The sequence below is a fragment of the Papaver somniferum genome, chromosome 6 (assembly GCF_003573695.1).
Source record: "Papaver somniferum cultivar HN1 chromosome 6, ASM357369v1, whole genome shotgun sequence".
In the NCBI taxonomy this organism is placed as follows: domain Eukaryota; kingdom Viridiplantae; phylum Streptophyta; class Magnoliopsida; order Ranunculales; family Papaveraceae; genus Papaver; species Papaver somniferum.
In genome coordinates, this window is record NC_039363.1 from 46,169,481 (window position 1) to 46,186,719 (window position 17,239).

The 17,239-nt window shown below is 36.6% G+C and overlaps 1 protein-coding gene across 1 annotated transcript; it reads left to right on the forward strand.

The window, feature by feature from the left end:
- Positions 1–10,365: 10,365 nt before the first annotated feature.
- Positions 10,366–17,056, forward strand: LOC113287461 (MACPF domain-containing protein CAD1-like). Its single transcript, XM_026536222.1, has 7 exons — positions 10,366–10,825; positions 12,694–12,932; positions 13,013–13,208; positions 13,329–13,406; positions 15,280–15,463; positions 15,654–15,817; positions 16,122–17,056. The coding sequence occupies exons 1-7, from the start codon at positions 10,547–10,549 to the stop codon at positions 16,749–16,751; spliced, it is 1,770 nt and encodes a 589-aa protein (XP_026392007.1). The 5' UTR covers positions 10,366–10,546; the 3' UTR covers positions 16,752–17,056.
- The last annotated feature ends 183 nt before the right edge of the window (positions 17,057–17,239 follow it).

Consider the following 17,239-nt stretch of genomic DNA (forward strand, 5'->3'; position numbering starts at 1 on the left):
GAAGCTGAGAAATGTGTGAGATCAATGGTGATCGAGATTGTAGGTGTGTTTTGTATTTTGCGTAAGAAATTTCTGAATGATTGAATTTTACTCAGTTGAGAGTGATTGCTCAGACGATGAGTTCGTGTAGACGAAAGATTGTCTATGTGAACTTATTGAGAAATTTTTCCTCTTTTCAATCAGGATTCAGAGACTTATATACTGCTGAATTGAAAACACCATGATCCCATGAAGTGTGACAGTTGAGGGAGTCAAAGAGTGGGGAAGTGGAAAATCGTGTTGAAACCAGTTGCTCATCATGCGGAGACTTGGTTAACTTTAAACCCACTACTTTTCTAACTCCTCCAACTGATTGCACGAATTGCTCACATTTTTATCGTGTGTATGAACACACATGTCGTAGACCTCCAGACCAAAAACCTAGTTAATATCCCCCCATGTGACTCGATTGATGTCTCGTGAATGTGGAGTTTGCAAGGAAGACGTGTATTTATTTAGTCAGTTGCTGACTTTATGAGACGATGAGTCATTTTATTGCTGAGTTGAACATAATTTGCAAATGTTCTGAGACTCATGAATTGAATATGTCTGTTGAGACGAAGATATAATTACGTTGATTGTTAAGGTGAGTACGATCAAATGTTGCTCGTTTGATAAATTGTTGAACATTAATAGTCAGCATTCATGGACTGAGCAAGTATTGCTCATCTGAGCAAATATTGATAGTTGAACCAATATTCATGGACTGAGCAAATGTTTCTCATCTGAGCAAATATTGATAGTTGAACCAATATTCATGGTCTGAGCAAATATTGCTCGTATGAGCAAATATTGCTTATATGAGCAAATGTTGCTCGCATGAGTTATTGAATATTGACAGTTGAGCCAATATTCATGATTTGAACAAATATTGCTCGTATGAGCAAATGTTGCTCGTTTAATGAATTGTTGATATCGTCGAATATTGATAGTTGAACCAATATTAGCAAATATTGCTCGTCTGAGCAAACGTCAATTTAAGATGCTGACATCTGAGCCGAGCATAATTATTAAAGTCTTGATCACGGGATGATCGTAAAATTATTAATGTTTGAATCTTCTCAAAATTATGTTTTGCAGAGCTCTGGATTCGAAACCCTAATTTTGATCAATTACCGAATTGATGATTTATTGAAAATCATTCATGAAAATGAAGTAGGGACCGGCTACAGGGGATGATGAACCGACCATATAGCGCCCAGATGCTCAAGTGAGAAAAAATACCAAAGTTCCTTGAAGATCAGTTGGTGAAAGGATGATTAAATGCTGGTTTAATCATTTTTCAAATAGTGCTCGTGTGAGCGTTAGGTAGTAGAACCTGATTATGGAAAGATGAGGGACCGACCAAGGGATCATGAGACCGACCGTTGGTGGTCATGGGACTAGCTGATGGTCGTTTGAACAAACTCCCAGCTGTCTGAGAAGATTTTGGACCCAGCATGAGCAATTGAGAAAATTAGGTCAAAATTATTAAAACACGTAGGACCGGCTATTTGCAAGCCTCAGGTCCAGCCTTGGTCAGTCAAGGAGACATGTCCACATCACCATAATGTCTTTGTCTCAGTCCTGAGAGTTTTTATATTTTCCGGTGCGTGTTTGAGCAACATTTTGAGAAAATATGAAGAAATCAGGGATTTTGCTGAAACCGTGAAACTTCATGAGATGAAGCAATAAAATTATAAAATAATTAAGGAATCATGAGGTGTTGGACCGGCTAGGAAAAGGCATGGTCGGCCGTCCAAGGAGTCCGTCCCAAGGCACTTTTTCCTAATTTATAATATTTTCATGATTTTAGGGAAATATCATAAAATCAAGAAGTTTGTTGAAACCAAGGAATTTGTTGAAATCAAGAAGTTTCCATGAGATGAAGGAAACATAAAAAATAATAATGATAAAATAAGGGGCGTGTGGGACCGGCTAGGGGGTGACCGGCCGGCTATGGCCTGGTCCCACGGGTTTCCCTAATTTTATATTATTTTTCATGAACTTGAGTGAAATTTTATGAATCCAAGGAGTTTGCTGAAACTAGGGAATTTTCTTGAAGTGAAGGAGTTTCCATAAGATGAGGAAACAAATATTATTAAAATAATAAGACATGGACGTGTGGGACCGGCCACGGCTAGGGCATGGCCGGCCGGCCAATGAGCCCGGGTCCCGTACGTTTTCTCCCTTATTTATAATATTTCATGAATTGAGGGAAATATCATGAAATCAGGAAATTTTCATGGTATGAGGGAAACAATAAAATAGTAAGGAGTCATGAGGTGTGGGACCGGCCACGGCTCGGCCATGGTCGGCCGGCTAGTGGACCATGTCCCGCGACACCTTTCCTAAATTTTATTATTTCTTTGATACGAGGAAACACCATGAGACTGGGGAGTTTCCTTGAGATGAAGGAGATTTGTTCAAATGAAGGGATTTTCATGAGATCGGGGAAAATAATAAAAAATATGATAAAATATAAAATTAGACGTGGGACTGGCCACGACACGACCGGCTGGCCGGTGGGCCCAGTCCCCATGGCCTTGATTAATATTTTATTATTTATTATTTTCTTCCTATTTTGTATAGGTTTATCGCTCCTTCATGTTTTGGAATGCTCGTTTGTGCATTCAGGTGTTCGTTCGTGCATTATTGCTGAGTACACTAACACCATTTTGGTCGAGGCTTACTTGATAGCTGCTCAGATGCCCGCACGTTGAATATTTATCACTAACTCGTGGAATTCTGCTGGGAAGAACCAAAAATTGAAGTGACGAAATATTAATAAGAATCGTAGAATATTGTTGAATATTCAGTTAACGATTATAGATAATTAACTGACGGCTCTATACTAGCAGACATGCTGTCTAGGAGCATTAATTATCTGAGAATTGAGAAACACGAGCTTGTTAGAACGTCATATTTCCTTTATATAGTCAGGGAAAACCTTGTTGTATCCTGAAGACGTTGTCGCTCTATACTAGCAGGCACGTTGTCTAGGAGCCGTCCAATCTTTCAATTCTATATAGAAATAATTACTGATATTGCTCAGTATTCATGAGATGTGTCGTTGCCTCAGCTGGGAGACTACACATCTACATATACTCTGAGATACAGCCTTCTCAGTCAGAGACTTTATGGCATGAGCTTTCATGCTTCAACGAGAGACATGAACCTCAATACTCATCTGATTGCCGGATCAGGAGCATGTATAATTATGGTTTTACGATTTTAGTCCTTATCGAAAATCCACCATCTACAATCTTATAAAAGTATACAAGACACAATCGACGAAAAATTGGTTTTGATTCACTCGAATCGATTCATGAACATTATAGCCACGGTTTGCAAATTGCATTCCTTATTATATAAATGTTTTAGTTCATGAACAAACCAATTTTAGAAAGTAACACATTTAAGTATGCGTACGGGTATGCGTACTTAAGTAACCGGATTTGAGTTTGTTTTGGTTTTCAAACTCAGCAGAAATTCACGGACGTGAACTTTCTGCTAGTATGCGTACTGGTACGCATACTTAGGTAACCAGATTGAGTCGGTTTTGATTTCCAAACTCAGCAGAAATTCACGGTCGTGAACTTCTGCCAGTATGCGTACGGGTACACATACTTACCCAGTCTACATCAACCATTTAGTACACACACAAGTATGCATACATTTGGTTCCCGGTTTTGGACTTATACACTAATGTGCGAATACACTATATGCTTATATCCAAAGATGGTTACATATTCTAAATTATTTATTTCAATCATTGAAATATTCTTAGAAGATGTTATATAGAGGTTATTCACACTCCATTTTTCATCAAAGCGATTTTCAAGAGATCTAAACAATCAACATGACTTTCGTCACTTGTAAATATGAACTTGGCCAAAGCGAAAGATTACCAACACATATTTCGAGAAATAGATAAGCGAGATAAACTCGGCTCGAAATAGCAAATGTGTATAATCGAAGTCTATATAGCAATACGACTTTGTCTCAAGATAGGAGATAGAGTAAATAGACTTTCGAATGATAGATAAGTATAAGTCTCCACATACCTTTTAGTCGATGAAGATCCACCAGTTTCTTGAGTAGTTCTTCGTCTTTGCATGATGAACGTCGTGGAGTCTAGAGCTCAACTACACTTTCTATCCTAGTCCGAGACTTAGTTATAGGTAGACTAGAAATCAAGACTTATAGTTTTGGCAACTAAACTTGACAAACAAGCTTAGGATAGCAACGCTTGCGAGTTCGACCGAGCAGTGCTCTAACAACAACATGCGAAGATGTCTATATAAAACTCTAGTGATTAGACTTGGTCATATCATTATGATTAAAGTGTCAAAGAATTATATTGAATTACGAAGTATAACGCTTATCTTTTGAACTTCGTAAGTACGACATCAACATAATCTGTGTATTTAGTTACTTGATTATGTGTGGGATATAGGTGTGATTTCATTCTAGGAAACTACGTATTATTATATTGGTTTAATGAAGTATATGTATGAACTTGTTTCATAATCGAAGGGGAAATCATGAGTGTGTTGGTCCGGTAAAATCATTTGGATGACGAATACAAGATGACAAGGTAAAACCGATCTTGACTTATGTTGAGAATAAAGGTATAATCAGTCATAACCTATATTGTGTGACAAGGTATAACCGATCATAACTAGTTTGGGGAAGCAAAGTGTAACCGATCACAAGCCACATTAGGAAGCAAGGTATAACCGGTCACAAGTTATATTGGGAAGCAAGGTGTAATCGGACACAAGCTATAGTGGGAAGCAAGATGTAATCGGTCACAAGCTATATTGGGAAGCATGGTGTAACGGATCACAACCTATCCTGTGAAGCATGGTGTAACCAGTTCAAAAAACAAAACCGAGTTTCCAAAGTTCACACATTTCTTCATGGTTGTGTGTGAATTAGGAATTAGGGTTTGCTAAGATGAGAAACTTCTAGATGTCAACATTATTTGAACATGTGCATAACTCTTATCAATAATTTTTCAAATATATTCCTTGATACTCAAGGTGATCTCAAACCGAAATATTGAAAAGCATTTAATTATGATTTTCAATAAATATATGTTTTAATTTCTAACAATTAAAGCATATCCTCTGGAAAAGGTTATTAATTAATGTGCTAATCTAATAATAGAAGTTTCCTAAGAGAGATTTCAGAAATATAGTTTGGCATTTAATTGGAAATGGGAAAACCGAAATTAGGTACTTTAATGAATATCTTGAGAATATTTTCGGTTTTGGATTTCCTTATTTTCCAAACAACCTTGGTCCATAAATACTTGAGTTTGCGTTTCTTGCAAACTATCCTAAGAGCCAGGCAAACTTCATTCGTGTTGTTTCTGATGGAGCAGTCTATCCGGAGAGGAAAGTACCCTAATTAGGCGAAATCTCTTTCGACCGCTCGTTTAAAGACTTCCGTGGTATCAAAAAGCTATACGAGTAATGTTGGTGGGAAACTAGATAATTGCATTGTTATTTTAGTTTTTTATTATTGATTTGATTGACTAACGGTTGTTGAAACTTTGATTGCACCTAGTTTGATTATTTTTGAGAGCCTTCTCTTCTGACATAAGGGTCACTCAAACTAGATCAAAATATCGACTAGATCTTTAGAACCATTTGCGGATCTAAAGACATCTTGTAATAATCCATTGTTAACAGACTCCGTGTTGTGTGTGATTGATCAAAAGAGGATTCAAGTTTATCTTGTGCAGGTTGTTGAGAATGTAAATGAAGATTTGAAAACGAAGAATATTTTCTTATTAGTTTTCGTATCTTGTAAATTTGTGCACACATTTTGATCGACTAGGATCCAACTAGATCTTGTTTATCTTTGATATACTTATGATTATCTAGTTGATAAAATCGGCATCACTTTATAGTTACTCTTTGAGTTCTATATTGATTGATTGCGAATCCGAAAATTAGTTATTTCGGTAATCAAGTTTTGGATTGATCTAACCAGACAAAGGAGTTTATTAGCTTAAATGGAAGAGCCTTTGTTTACAACTCAAACATATCTTTTACCAAAGATTGATCATAGTGGTTACCAAACAGTTTCATTCCTCTGTTGTTTGAATATGGCCTAAAGAAGTAGCAATTCACGTGCGTGACTCTAGAAGTCAAAGGCGCAGGATACTGAGGAAACTAAGTAGCTAGGGGTAGTCTATTTGGTCTCAGTTATACGAAGTTGGCATTAGATTTTGTATAACGGCTTAACTATGAGAGTATTCAAAACTGGACTAGGTCCCAGGTTTTTTTTTTTTTTGCATTTGTCGTTTTCTTGTTAACAAAATCTTGTGTGTGTTATTTACTTTACTTCCGCATTATAATTTTTATTATAATTAAGTAAATAATATCATTGTGCGTTAATCCGAATTACTTGACATTGATCTTAATAGTCAATCGGTTTTATTACCGTAACTATTGTCAAGTATATATCTTGTTTTCGTATTGTTTCGACCTCGTCCATAGACAGTCACACAAGGTATATGACTTATAGGTTGATATTCGAAAGATTGTGGTGTATTTAGGTACCCTCGTCTTTTCAGGTTTGGGATCACCTTGATCATTAAGGAATATATTTGAGTAATTAATGATAAAAGTTATGTACATGTTCAAATAGTGTCGACATCTAGAAGTTTCCTATCTTTGCAAACCCTAATTCCGAATTCACACACAACATAAAGAACTATGTGAAATTTGGAAACTCGGTTTTTCTCTTGGGACCGCTTCTACTATGATTCCCAATCTAAGTTAGGATCGGTTATACCAGGACTCCCAATATAGGTTATGACTGGTTATACCATGCTTCTCAATACTAGTTAGGATCGGTTATACCATGTCACTATATATAGGTTATGGCCGGTTCTACCTAGTCTCCCAATACTAGTTAATATCGGTTATACCTTGTCACACAATATAGGCTATGACCGGTTCTACCTTGATTCTCAACATAAGTTAAGATCGGTTCTACCTTGTGAAAAGACGAGGGTACCCAAATACACCACAATCTTTAAATTATCCGCCTATAAGTCCTCTTACCGAAAGTGATTGTCTATGGACAAAGTCGAGACAATACTACAAATCGGTATTCACACTTTGTGTGATTGTCTATGGATACGAGATCGAGACAATACAACTACCAAAGTGTGATTACTTGATAATAGGTTCGGACTTAAGAAAACTCTATAGGATCACTATCAAGTAAAGTGGAGTTAAATTTTATGTATTTTACTTCTAATTATAATTGCGGAAATAGAAAAGTAAAAGGCACGGCAAGATTTTGTTAACGAGGAAACCGCAAATGCAGAAAAACCCTGAAACCTAGTCTAGCTTTGAATACTCTCAGAATTAAACCGCTATAAAAAATCTTGACCAACTTCGTATAGTTGAGACCACGCAACTAACCCTAGTTCACTTAGTTTCTTCAGTATCCCTGCGCTTCCGACTTCGATGAGTGCACGCACTGGAACAATTACTTTGGATCGTATTCGAAACAGTAAAGGAACAACAAATCTGTTTGGTGACAACTCTCTTGATTCTTTAAGATAAAGATATCTCAAGTCATATGCAAAGGCTCTTCCGTTATACAATAAATAAAGGAACAACAAATCTGTTTGGTAACAACTCTCTTGATTCATAAATAATGATAGTTTTATTCAAAATAGACCTTATACAATAATCGAAATTAATCAAAAATTGATGTCTATTTATCTTGGATTAAGTGTTACAACATATAATTAATCCCTAGAAGTGCTCTGATTGTTCATTGAGGTTTCTTCAATGTTCAAGTTCTTGAGTCATCTCTTTTCTTTCAGATGATTGAGTCTCCTATTCAAGAGATTCACCTCTACAATCAACTTCAAAATATTCAACTCGAGCCACTCCTCATTCTTTACAGATGCTTCCAATTGTTCACGAGCAATTTCAAAATCTCGCATTAGGAAGAGCATTAGCTCCAAAGATATTTGATTCTCCTTATGTTCCTTTGAGAAGTAGCATGTAATCTCAGCAGACTAACCGTATTTTCACCCATCTTGAACCGCAGACTAAACGTGAAGAAAAAAATCGGTTATTAAGATGTTCTATATATCAAATAAAAATTGGTTTCCAAGTTTTAAAACACCTAACAAGGTATTTTATTTGATAAAAATAGTCGTGAAAATATACACTTTCGGAAATAGAATCAGGAAGTATTTTCCGAAATATTATTGTCAAGGGAGTCTGAAAATATCTTGCACAATTTTGTCATGAACTTTCCTAAGATCGAAAGTATTCTTCTAAAATAGAAAAAGTATTCCAAAACTAGAAAAATACTTTAGTTGTTCATGATACAGATAGACCAAGTATAGTTTTATACTTTTCTCATATTCCAGTGCTCTTTTAAGAACTTCCCATTTATTTAAATTGAGCACAAAGTTGGGAAATTCCGATCAACAAACTTAGTTGTTGAAGTGAGCACTTGATGACTCATCTTTGTCTGTGGAACATGATCTATCTTGATGATTTCAGAGAACATCAGTTTGGTTGGAGTTTTAATTTGCCGGAGAACATCAATTAGGCTTCTCAGCTGACGGCTATGTTAACGATGTTAACTAAAATAAATTTATTTATTATTTTTAAATAATTACTAAACATAAGTCAAGATTTAACGGGTCAATGAAGGTCAATGTTATTTCCAAGTACCAAATTCTACGTTGGACAAAAGTTAGACCAAACACTAACATTGGACAAAATGGAAGTACCAAAAACCAAATAACCCTACTCTAAAGTATCTTTTTTACCTATATAAATATTCCAACAGGAAAAAAAAGGGGGGGGGGGAAGAAAAAAGACCGATAATTGGTATCCGTTTGGCATTATTTATACGTAAATTGCATTCCCGCGCAATGTTGATAATATAAGAGCAGTTCGTTTGGACTCAACAAACTTGAAATTTGTTGATTCTGATCCCACTATGGACTCAACAAGTATGAAAAATGGATGTTTGTTGATGAAAGACCGGGCGATCGTGCCACAATCGTTGGAGTTGGAAGGAAGAATGTTGGAGTTGGAAGGAAAAACTCTAGTGTTTGAAGCAAAAACGCCCCCTTCTTTTCTCTCTCCCAAACCAGGTTATTATATTTAGGGTTTATTTTTTATTATTTGTTTTATTAGATAAATATTTTGTGGGACCAAACTCTTATTAGTTTATATAAATAAAATTATCAATGGGACCAATTCTTATTAGTTTATATTAATATAATCAATAGTGAATCCCTAAAATATCAGATTTGTTCATTTTGTCTTGTTTCCCATAATGAAAAATGCAGTTTGTTCTTCCACGTGGCTCAACAAAATACTAATAAATTTGTTGATTGTCATAGAAATTGCCCTAAGGGATAAAAATAGACCATGCCTTGTAATCCTTATCTCTTCTCTACAAACAAGGGATAGAGAATAGATATCACACCATAGCCTAGTATAGAGAATAGATATTGCACACTGTACTACCATAGTGCTTGGCCTTACAACGGCACAAATTGGTACAATAAGTTTTCTCGCGGAAAGCTTCCAAAATGCTAAGAGACATAATTTGTGAGCAGCCCACAAAAAGTGTGCCCCAGTACGGCTGGCTGCCCAGGCTTTCTTTAAAGTACTGATGGCCGGGATTAATTATTACATATGGAACCAGCCAAGAAGGTGTTATTGGCATGATAAAATTCATACATAGTCATGAAACACCAAATACAAGTCATAGACAAAATCTACGAGCACTAAGAGCATCCACAGTGGGCGAGTATAACCAAAAATTTGGGATGAGATCGTAACACAGTGGGACGGAGTAAAGATCAAATCCCAACCAAAGATCAAATTTCAGACCAAATATGGTCGCGACCAAATCCCAAATTCTAATATAGTCGGGCGTAAATTTAAAGTACGCTTGTTGCTGGGCGTAAATTTAAAGTACGCTTGTTAACGGGCGGAGATTTAAATTACGCCCGATGAAATTTTAATTAAAAAAAAAAAAAAGAATGAGGCGGACTTTTAAAGTCCGCCTGTTAAAATTTACAAAGAATGGGGCGGACTTTTAAAGTTTTTGGAGATAGTAAACAACCAAAGAGAGACATCATTGTTGAATGTTTTTGGAGAGATGAACAAGGTTGAGGAGGAGTTCAAGACTTAACCTCTGTTTTCGAGGACTAGTATATAAAGAAGACCAGTCAAACTTTAAAATCCAAAAACCAAATTTAAAAAACAAAAGAAAAAATTGTTTTTACTTTAAAATCATAAAATTTCATTGAAGAAAACGCGTTTTTAGACATTGAAGTCAAATGTTATTACCTTTTGAACAACAAAAAACCAGAAAAGTACCAGTACTGACTAACAAGTAAAATCTAGAGATATACGGGTAATGATTTTGAAAACCAAAAGCAACCCAGGGTTGTATCATCTGCGTTTGTCAAGAAATTAATGATTTTTGTATTTTCTTTGAAATAAAAAAAATGGAAGAACCTTCAAAAACAAGTTCAAGCAGTTCTTCAGCTCTATCCACCACTCTATTCAACTCAATCCAAGCTTTAGGTAGAGGTTTTGATGTTACTTCTGATATTCGATTACTTTACTGTAAAGGAGCACCTGGTTCTCGTTTAATACAAATCGATGAAAATCATACAAGGGATCTTTCTATTGCTGATACTGTTTTTCCCAATGTATCTGTTGATATTGATTACTATCTCGGGAAGAGTTTTAGAGAGTCAACTCCTGTTTGTACTTTTCATGAGGTAAAACTATAACCCCTTTTTGATTTTTTTATTTTTCATTTCTTTGATTTCATGATTGAGGATAGGTTTAGTGTATGAAGCATGAATGAATTTGAGATAAAAACAGTCTTTTCATCAATTGAAGTCATTCTAAATCATTTAAAGTAGTGAATTTGGAACCCTCTAAAGCTAAAATGTAACAAGAATTTCTGAATTTCTTAGTTGCATTATAACTTTAAAATGAATTTGGACTTCCCTTGTTGGAATTGTCATAATTGCTTTTGTGTGTGTGTGTGTGTGTGTGTTTTTATTTTATATGCTGTTGTTATTGAGTCGAGTTGTTAAGATTACCTCATCTGATCAAATGCTATGTTATGTAGTATTCTTGTTTGTCATAAACATGGGTGCCTCATTACTTCCTCAAAAATGTGAATATGTTAAAGCCTCTTAGGACTGGAATAGCTTGTCTTTGAGTTTAGGCACTTTCTATCTTGTCTCCTTGCTTTTATCACTCGATAGTTCTTCTAGCGTGATGAACGTATGCAGTGTTATAGCCTTCTTCCGTTTTATTTTGTTGTCCTACGGATTTTCTGATGTAAGAAGACGATACAGTCACAACAATGTAGATCTCTATTTCTACCATTGCGTCGGTGGTGTCACTTTCCTGGATGTGAAACCTATATCAGTTTGGGTACATTTATTAAATAGAAAGGAGTGTTTATTCGGCACCCACTATCAGTTTTAGATCTGAAGGATGCAAAGCTCCTTTTTAGTGGTGGAGACTCTTCTACGGTTAGTTCAAGGTAAGCAGCAGTTAATCTTCCTGGGCAATGTGGGAACGAGAATTAGTAGATTTGTTTGTCTTGCGACTAATCTGGCGATGCATTCAGAAAAGCATCTTGTTGAGAGTGAGATTGATGTGGAGAAAAAGATAAGAAAGCAATACTCGCACTTAAGGGAATCATTCTCCACATAAGAAAGGGTTTGTGAGTAAAAGGTAGATAGCGAACTTTAATTGTTCTGTGCCATCAGTTGACACTTTGGAATTCAATAGAGAGATGAAATAAGTAATGCAGCGGAAAAGATGGTGTATGTAGCATGTGGGACAGCAGGATAACGCTTTCTTATATCTGCCGTTCCTTTGTAAGATGACCTGTGTTGTGGCGAGAAATGTTGGTCGTAATATTGGTGGAATATGTACCCGTGGAACGAAATGGGTCATTTTGTGTTTTCAATTTCCTACACTTGTTCCTTATTTCACAAACTATTTGTAAATATCTCCACTCACATTGATGGTCCTCCTTAGCTGAAATTTCTTGTTCTCCTGATACTTGGTTGGGTCCATATGCTGGAATGCAGTATAGACAGTTATATTCTTACCAACATGGGATTACTTGGTTATTTCTTTTCATGGTGAGACTATTATACTTACTATACAGATCCTGGTAGTTCTGTTGATGATGTTGAGCTTCATGATTGACAGTAAATCATATAAATGAGTTCAAACGTCTCTTGTTTGCTGGCTTTAAGATAAGAAGCAAGCAAAGCCAGATAAAAGATTGGCCTTGCTCTTGCAATTCATTCATTAGGCCAGAATCTAGAGTAAAAATAGAGGGCCAGCGATCAGGGACTGTCCATACTGGTCTACTGCAGGACAAGTTTGATAAGATATTTTCACTATGTTTTATATATAAACCAATGGATGAATATGTTATTGCAGAATGCTCAGTTTCACTTTGCAACATCATTGAATTAACCTGCAATATTGTCTTTTTCTCAGTCCTACTTTCAGTTGATTATAGTTATCTTGCTTGCGACCTACAGTATTGAATTTAATAGGATATACTTATTGATACTTATAGCTGTACACCTTTGTTCAATGAACTCAGATGGCAGAATTTTTCAATGTAAATTCCGGTATACTTGGTGACATCCCCGTTGGAAGCTTTAACTCTGTGTTCAATTTCACTGGTTCTTGGCCAGTCGATGCAGCAGCCACAAAATCCCTTGCCATGGATGGATATTTTATCTCCCTATTTAAAGTTAAACTTGCAAAGGGTTCATTAGTTTTGCATGAGGAAATAACGCGTGCTGTCCCTAGCTCTTGGGATCCATCGTCCTTAGCGAGGTAACCCATCCAAGATGCATCTTTAATATAGATATGTTACACTCTCAAATATCTGAATAGGAAGTGCTTTCTTCTTACAGCTTCATTGAAAATTTCGGCACACATATCATCACATCTGCAACAATCGGTGGTAGAGATGTAGTTTATGTCAAGCAGCATCAGTCATCTCCATTAGTAGCGTCAGAAATTCAAAATTACGTGAAAGACATTGGAAATAAAAGATTTCTTGACTTGGAAAACCAACCCAGTGGTGATCCATTCAAGTACAATGAAAAGGCTAGTTTGTGCTGCATTATCTTTGTGTATCTTTATTCTTTGCACATATACTACTTAACTGCACGCTGGTGCAAATTTTGTGCTCTCAGTGGTAACTTTCAAATATCTCTAAATGTACAGGACATGGATCCATCTCTGTCAAACAAGAAAGAGATACACCCTCAGACTTCTACTGTTCCTTATTTAAGTGGAAAGGAGGTAAGTAGCTGTAGTGTCTTTCTGTATTTCTACCAAGAATAGTTTCTATCTTTGTTTGAATATTACATATTGTTCTCATTTGATAATGCATGTCTTTTTGAAGATCCCAGAACCTTAAACATTCACATTAGTTCAATTAGTCACTCTAAAGAACAAAACATACATAGAGAATTTCTTACGTATGAGTTTATAAGAAAACAGTACACGAGAAGTAGAGATGTCTCAAGACTCTCAACTTTTCATTCTACAGAAAATTTAGTAAATCATGGCACCTTTATATGCCTTCGTACGGGATCTAGTTTCATTTTCTTAGTGCAGTTTAACGCCTCTTCCTCTATTAAATTTACCTACCACTGGTCACTAGAGGATACTATTACGTGGTTTTAACCTACTTGTTTTGCGCGACCTACTACAAAACGTACTGCAGACATACAGATTTTGCAGTACGTTTTACTCATATTAGCGCCACACCAAAAACTTCTAGTCTATATCAGTGACACGACTTCAGTCTGTCTTAAGAAATTCTTAAGGGGCGCAACGGGCCATAAAACTTCAAGCATGTCCTATTAAAATGCATTAGGGAAGCAAAAGTAAAACTTTCCTTTAGAATTGACTTGGTTAAAACATTCTGTATTGGTTCATAACTATAGCTCTTGATTTGTACCAACCTGAATGCGGTTGGTAACTAACATACTGGCCCCTGGGATATTAGTCATGAGAGATCCTTGGATGAGAAGACTATTTATAGGTTAAGATCAGAATTATTTTACAATCTGACATTGATATGCTATTGAAATTTTTTTGGATGAATAACTTCAGTTTAAGCAAAAAAGACCGAGATAATAGCGCTTGTCGTGTACGATTTTCCAAGTGCTTATTAAAGAGATTGCAAAATGCTCAAGATATGCTTCATTCCCTAGAAACTGAAGAAGACGCTAGGAATAGGTTCAAAGAAAAAGAGATGGTAAAATGCTCAAGATATGATATGATATGATATGATATGATATGATATGGTATGATTTTGTTGGAGAGAGAAATCTTCCTGATTGAGGTTTTACGCACCACATCAGTCCTTGCAAAGTTACCTATAGAACAAGGTGGTAGCTTTGAACTGGAAAATTCTGTGTGAATTAACGGTTTTGATGATGTGTAGAATTTGCATGTATTTACAAGCAAGTAGATGAAGGAACTCGTGCTGGTTTGGCAACCACATTGGAGCTAATCAGCTAACTTAGATACACCAACCAGTATAAACAGGTTGCTGTCCGAGGAAACTTCCCAGAGGGCATCAGCTTAATTTCCACTCATGAAACAATAAAAAATAGAGTTTTTAAAAATGTTATTGACACAGGTCAGGAGGAAGTGGATGTCATGATGATAGCAAAAGCCTGCATACACTTTGAGAAAGTGATCATGGACTATAGGCTAGCCATACTTGTGGATTACAGGTTCCTGGGGTCAAAACAACTCCAGAGACATACTCCTTATGGGTTTCAACCAAATGAATCAGAAGAGGAGAAAAGAAGCAGAGAAGCTTAATCTTAAAGACTACATATATACAAAATGGAAGGAGCAAAAATTGGTCAAGTCTCAAGATCCATGTGTCAAACAAAATCCAGTTGTCTGATTATATAGGCTTAAGCATGATCTTCTTCGAGATATACTCTCTCGGTCACTGTAGAAATATTCAACTCTCATGTGGTATAGGCTTCAATTCCAACCATTTCCCCAACGGAATTTTGAATGGGTAGACAAATCAGTACCTGTGTTACGCAGATAGGTTGCAAGCATCAGTTTACAAAGTGGATGTTTTGTTGCTTAGAAGTGTAGATATCATACGTTGCTATTTAAAGTAAAATATTCTTTGCTGCAGGATGTTACAGTTATTTTTAGGAGGAGAGGAGGTGACGATCTTGTTCAAAGCCATGCTAAATGGGTGGAAACTGTACATTTAGCACCTGATGTCATCAATATGACGTTTTCTCCTATTGTTTCCTTGCTGAAAGACTCAGCTGGGACCAAACATCTGGCCCGTGCAATCGATTTATACTTGAAGTGTACGAACAGCTTTACCATTTCCCTCGGATTCATAATTCACATACCTGTATTAGTTGTATCTTTTGATACAAAGATCAGTACAAATTACTTGCTTTTCTAGTTTTGCTGGATGTAGGCAAATGATAAGATCCAGGCTAAATTTTCTGATTGGGTGAACTGACTGATTACATTTTCTTATTATTTCATCAGACAAACCACCAATCGAGGAGCTGCAATATTTCTTGGAATTTCAAATCCCAAGGGCATGGGCACCAGAACAAACGAATATGCCTGGATATCAAAGGAAGGAGCCTGTGTGCCAATCTCTTCAATTCAGCTTGATGGGTCCCAAGCTTTACGTTAGCTCTGATCAGGTACTTGTTTGGGACCTCGAATAATCTTTTCTGGAGAATTGGGTCTATAACGGGTGCTTAATTATGGTTAAGCAAACTAGGGGATAACAAATTTTAGTCTTTGGATTCAAGGACTTGCTTATTTTTAAGTAGACCCCGTAGCTGTGTTTTGGTATGTAGGAATATGCTAAAACCTTCTGCTTTGATGCTAGAAACCTCCTTTATTGAAACTAGGTGAACTACATAAAGCCTGATTTTTTTGTGAACCACAATGACCCAATCCATACGACATATTAAGAAAGGAGTTCCTTGTTAATTTTTGCAGATAACTGTTGGTCGTAAACCAGTCACAGGACTCAGGCTTTGTCTAGAAGGAGGCAAGCAAAACCGTCTCGCCATCCACATGCAGCACCTAATATCTCTTCCAAAGATCCTCCAACCTCACTGGGACTCCCACATGGCAATCGGTGCACCTAAATGGCATGGGCCCGAGGAACAAGATAGCCGGTGGTTTGAGCCAATCAAGTGGAAGAACTTCTCCCATGTAAGCACTTCACCAATAGAGCACCATGAGACTTATATTGGGGACCTCTCAGGAGTTCACATTGTAACTGGAGCACAGTTAGGTGTTTGGGAATTTGGGGCCAAAAGTGTCCTACACCTGAAGCTCCTTTTCTCTAAGGTGCCCGGGTGTACGATACGAAGATCAGTATGGGATCACAACCCCAACAACACATCTCACCTTAACAGTGATTGTTCATCTTCCTCGAACTCCGACAATAAGAAGGCTGATAGTTCGAGTCAAATTGGAAAACTAACAAAAATAATCGACGTAACTGAGATGTCGAAGGGGCCACAAGATGTTCCTGGGCATTGGCTGGTGACAGGAGCAAAGCTGGGAGTAGAGAAGGGGAGAATTGTGCTTCGTGTAAAATATTCTCTACTAAATTACTGACGAAGAGTGAAAGAGTTGTTGTGGTTTAGTAAATTGTCAGTTGACAACATTCTTTGCACAGGTAGTATCTGTTCTTTTGCTCTGTAAATTCCTTTTTATCTCTATTTAGATAAATTAAGTTACCCGGGAGCTTCATTTCTGTTTTCAACGGGTGACAAGCTGGGTCATTTGGATACTAGTAGTAGATTGTGCAAATAAATTCTTTTAGAATCACTTGGTATGTATTTTTGCGTCTTTCCTTGTTATTTGAGATGTAGCTGAATGTGGTTCCCGAAGTCTAATGTATGAGCAAGTTTTGGAGATAACACTTTTTTGCTTAGGCTCTTTCCTTTTCCGCCACCAAGACTTGGTCAACAGCTTTGCAAACAAGCCTTGGCTTTTGGGAGTCAAATTTATCGCTAATTAATTTACTTTTTCCATAATCATAGCCATGATCGGATGAATCAATCAGCTAGAGCTAAAAGAACCCACGGAACTTACTACCCATA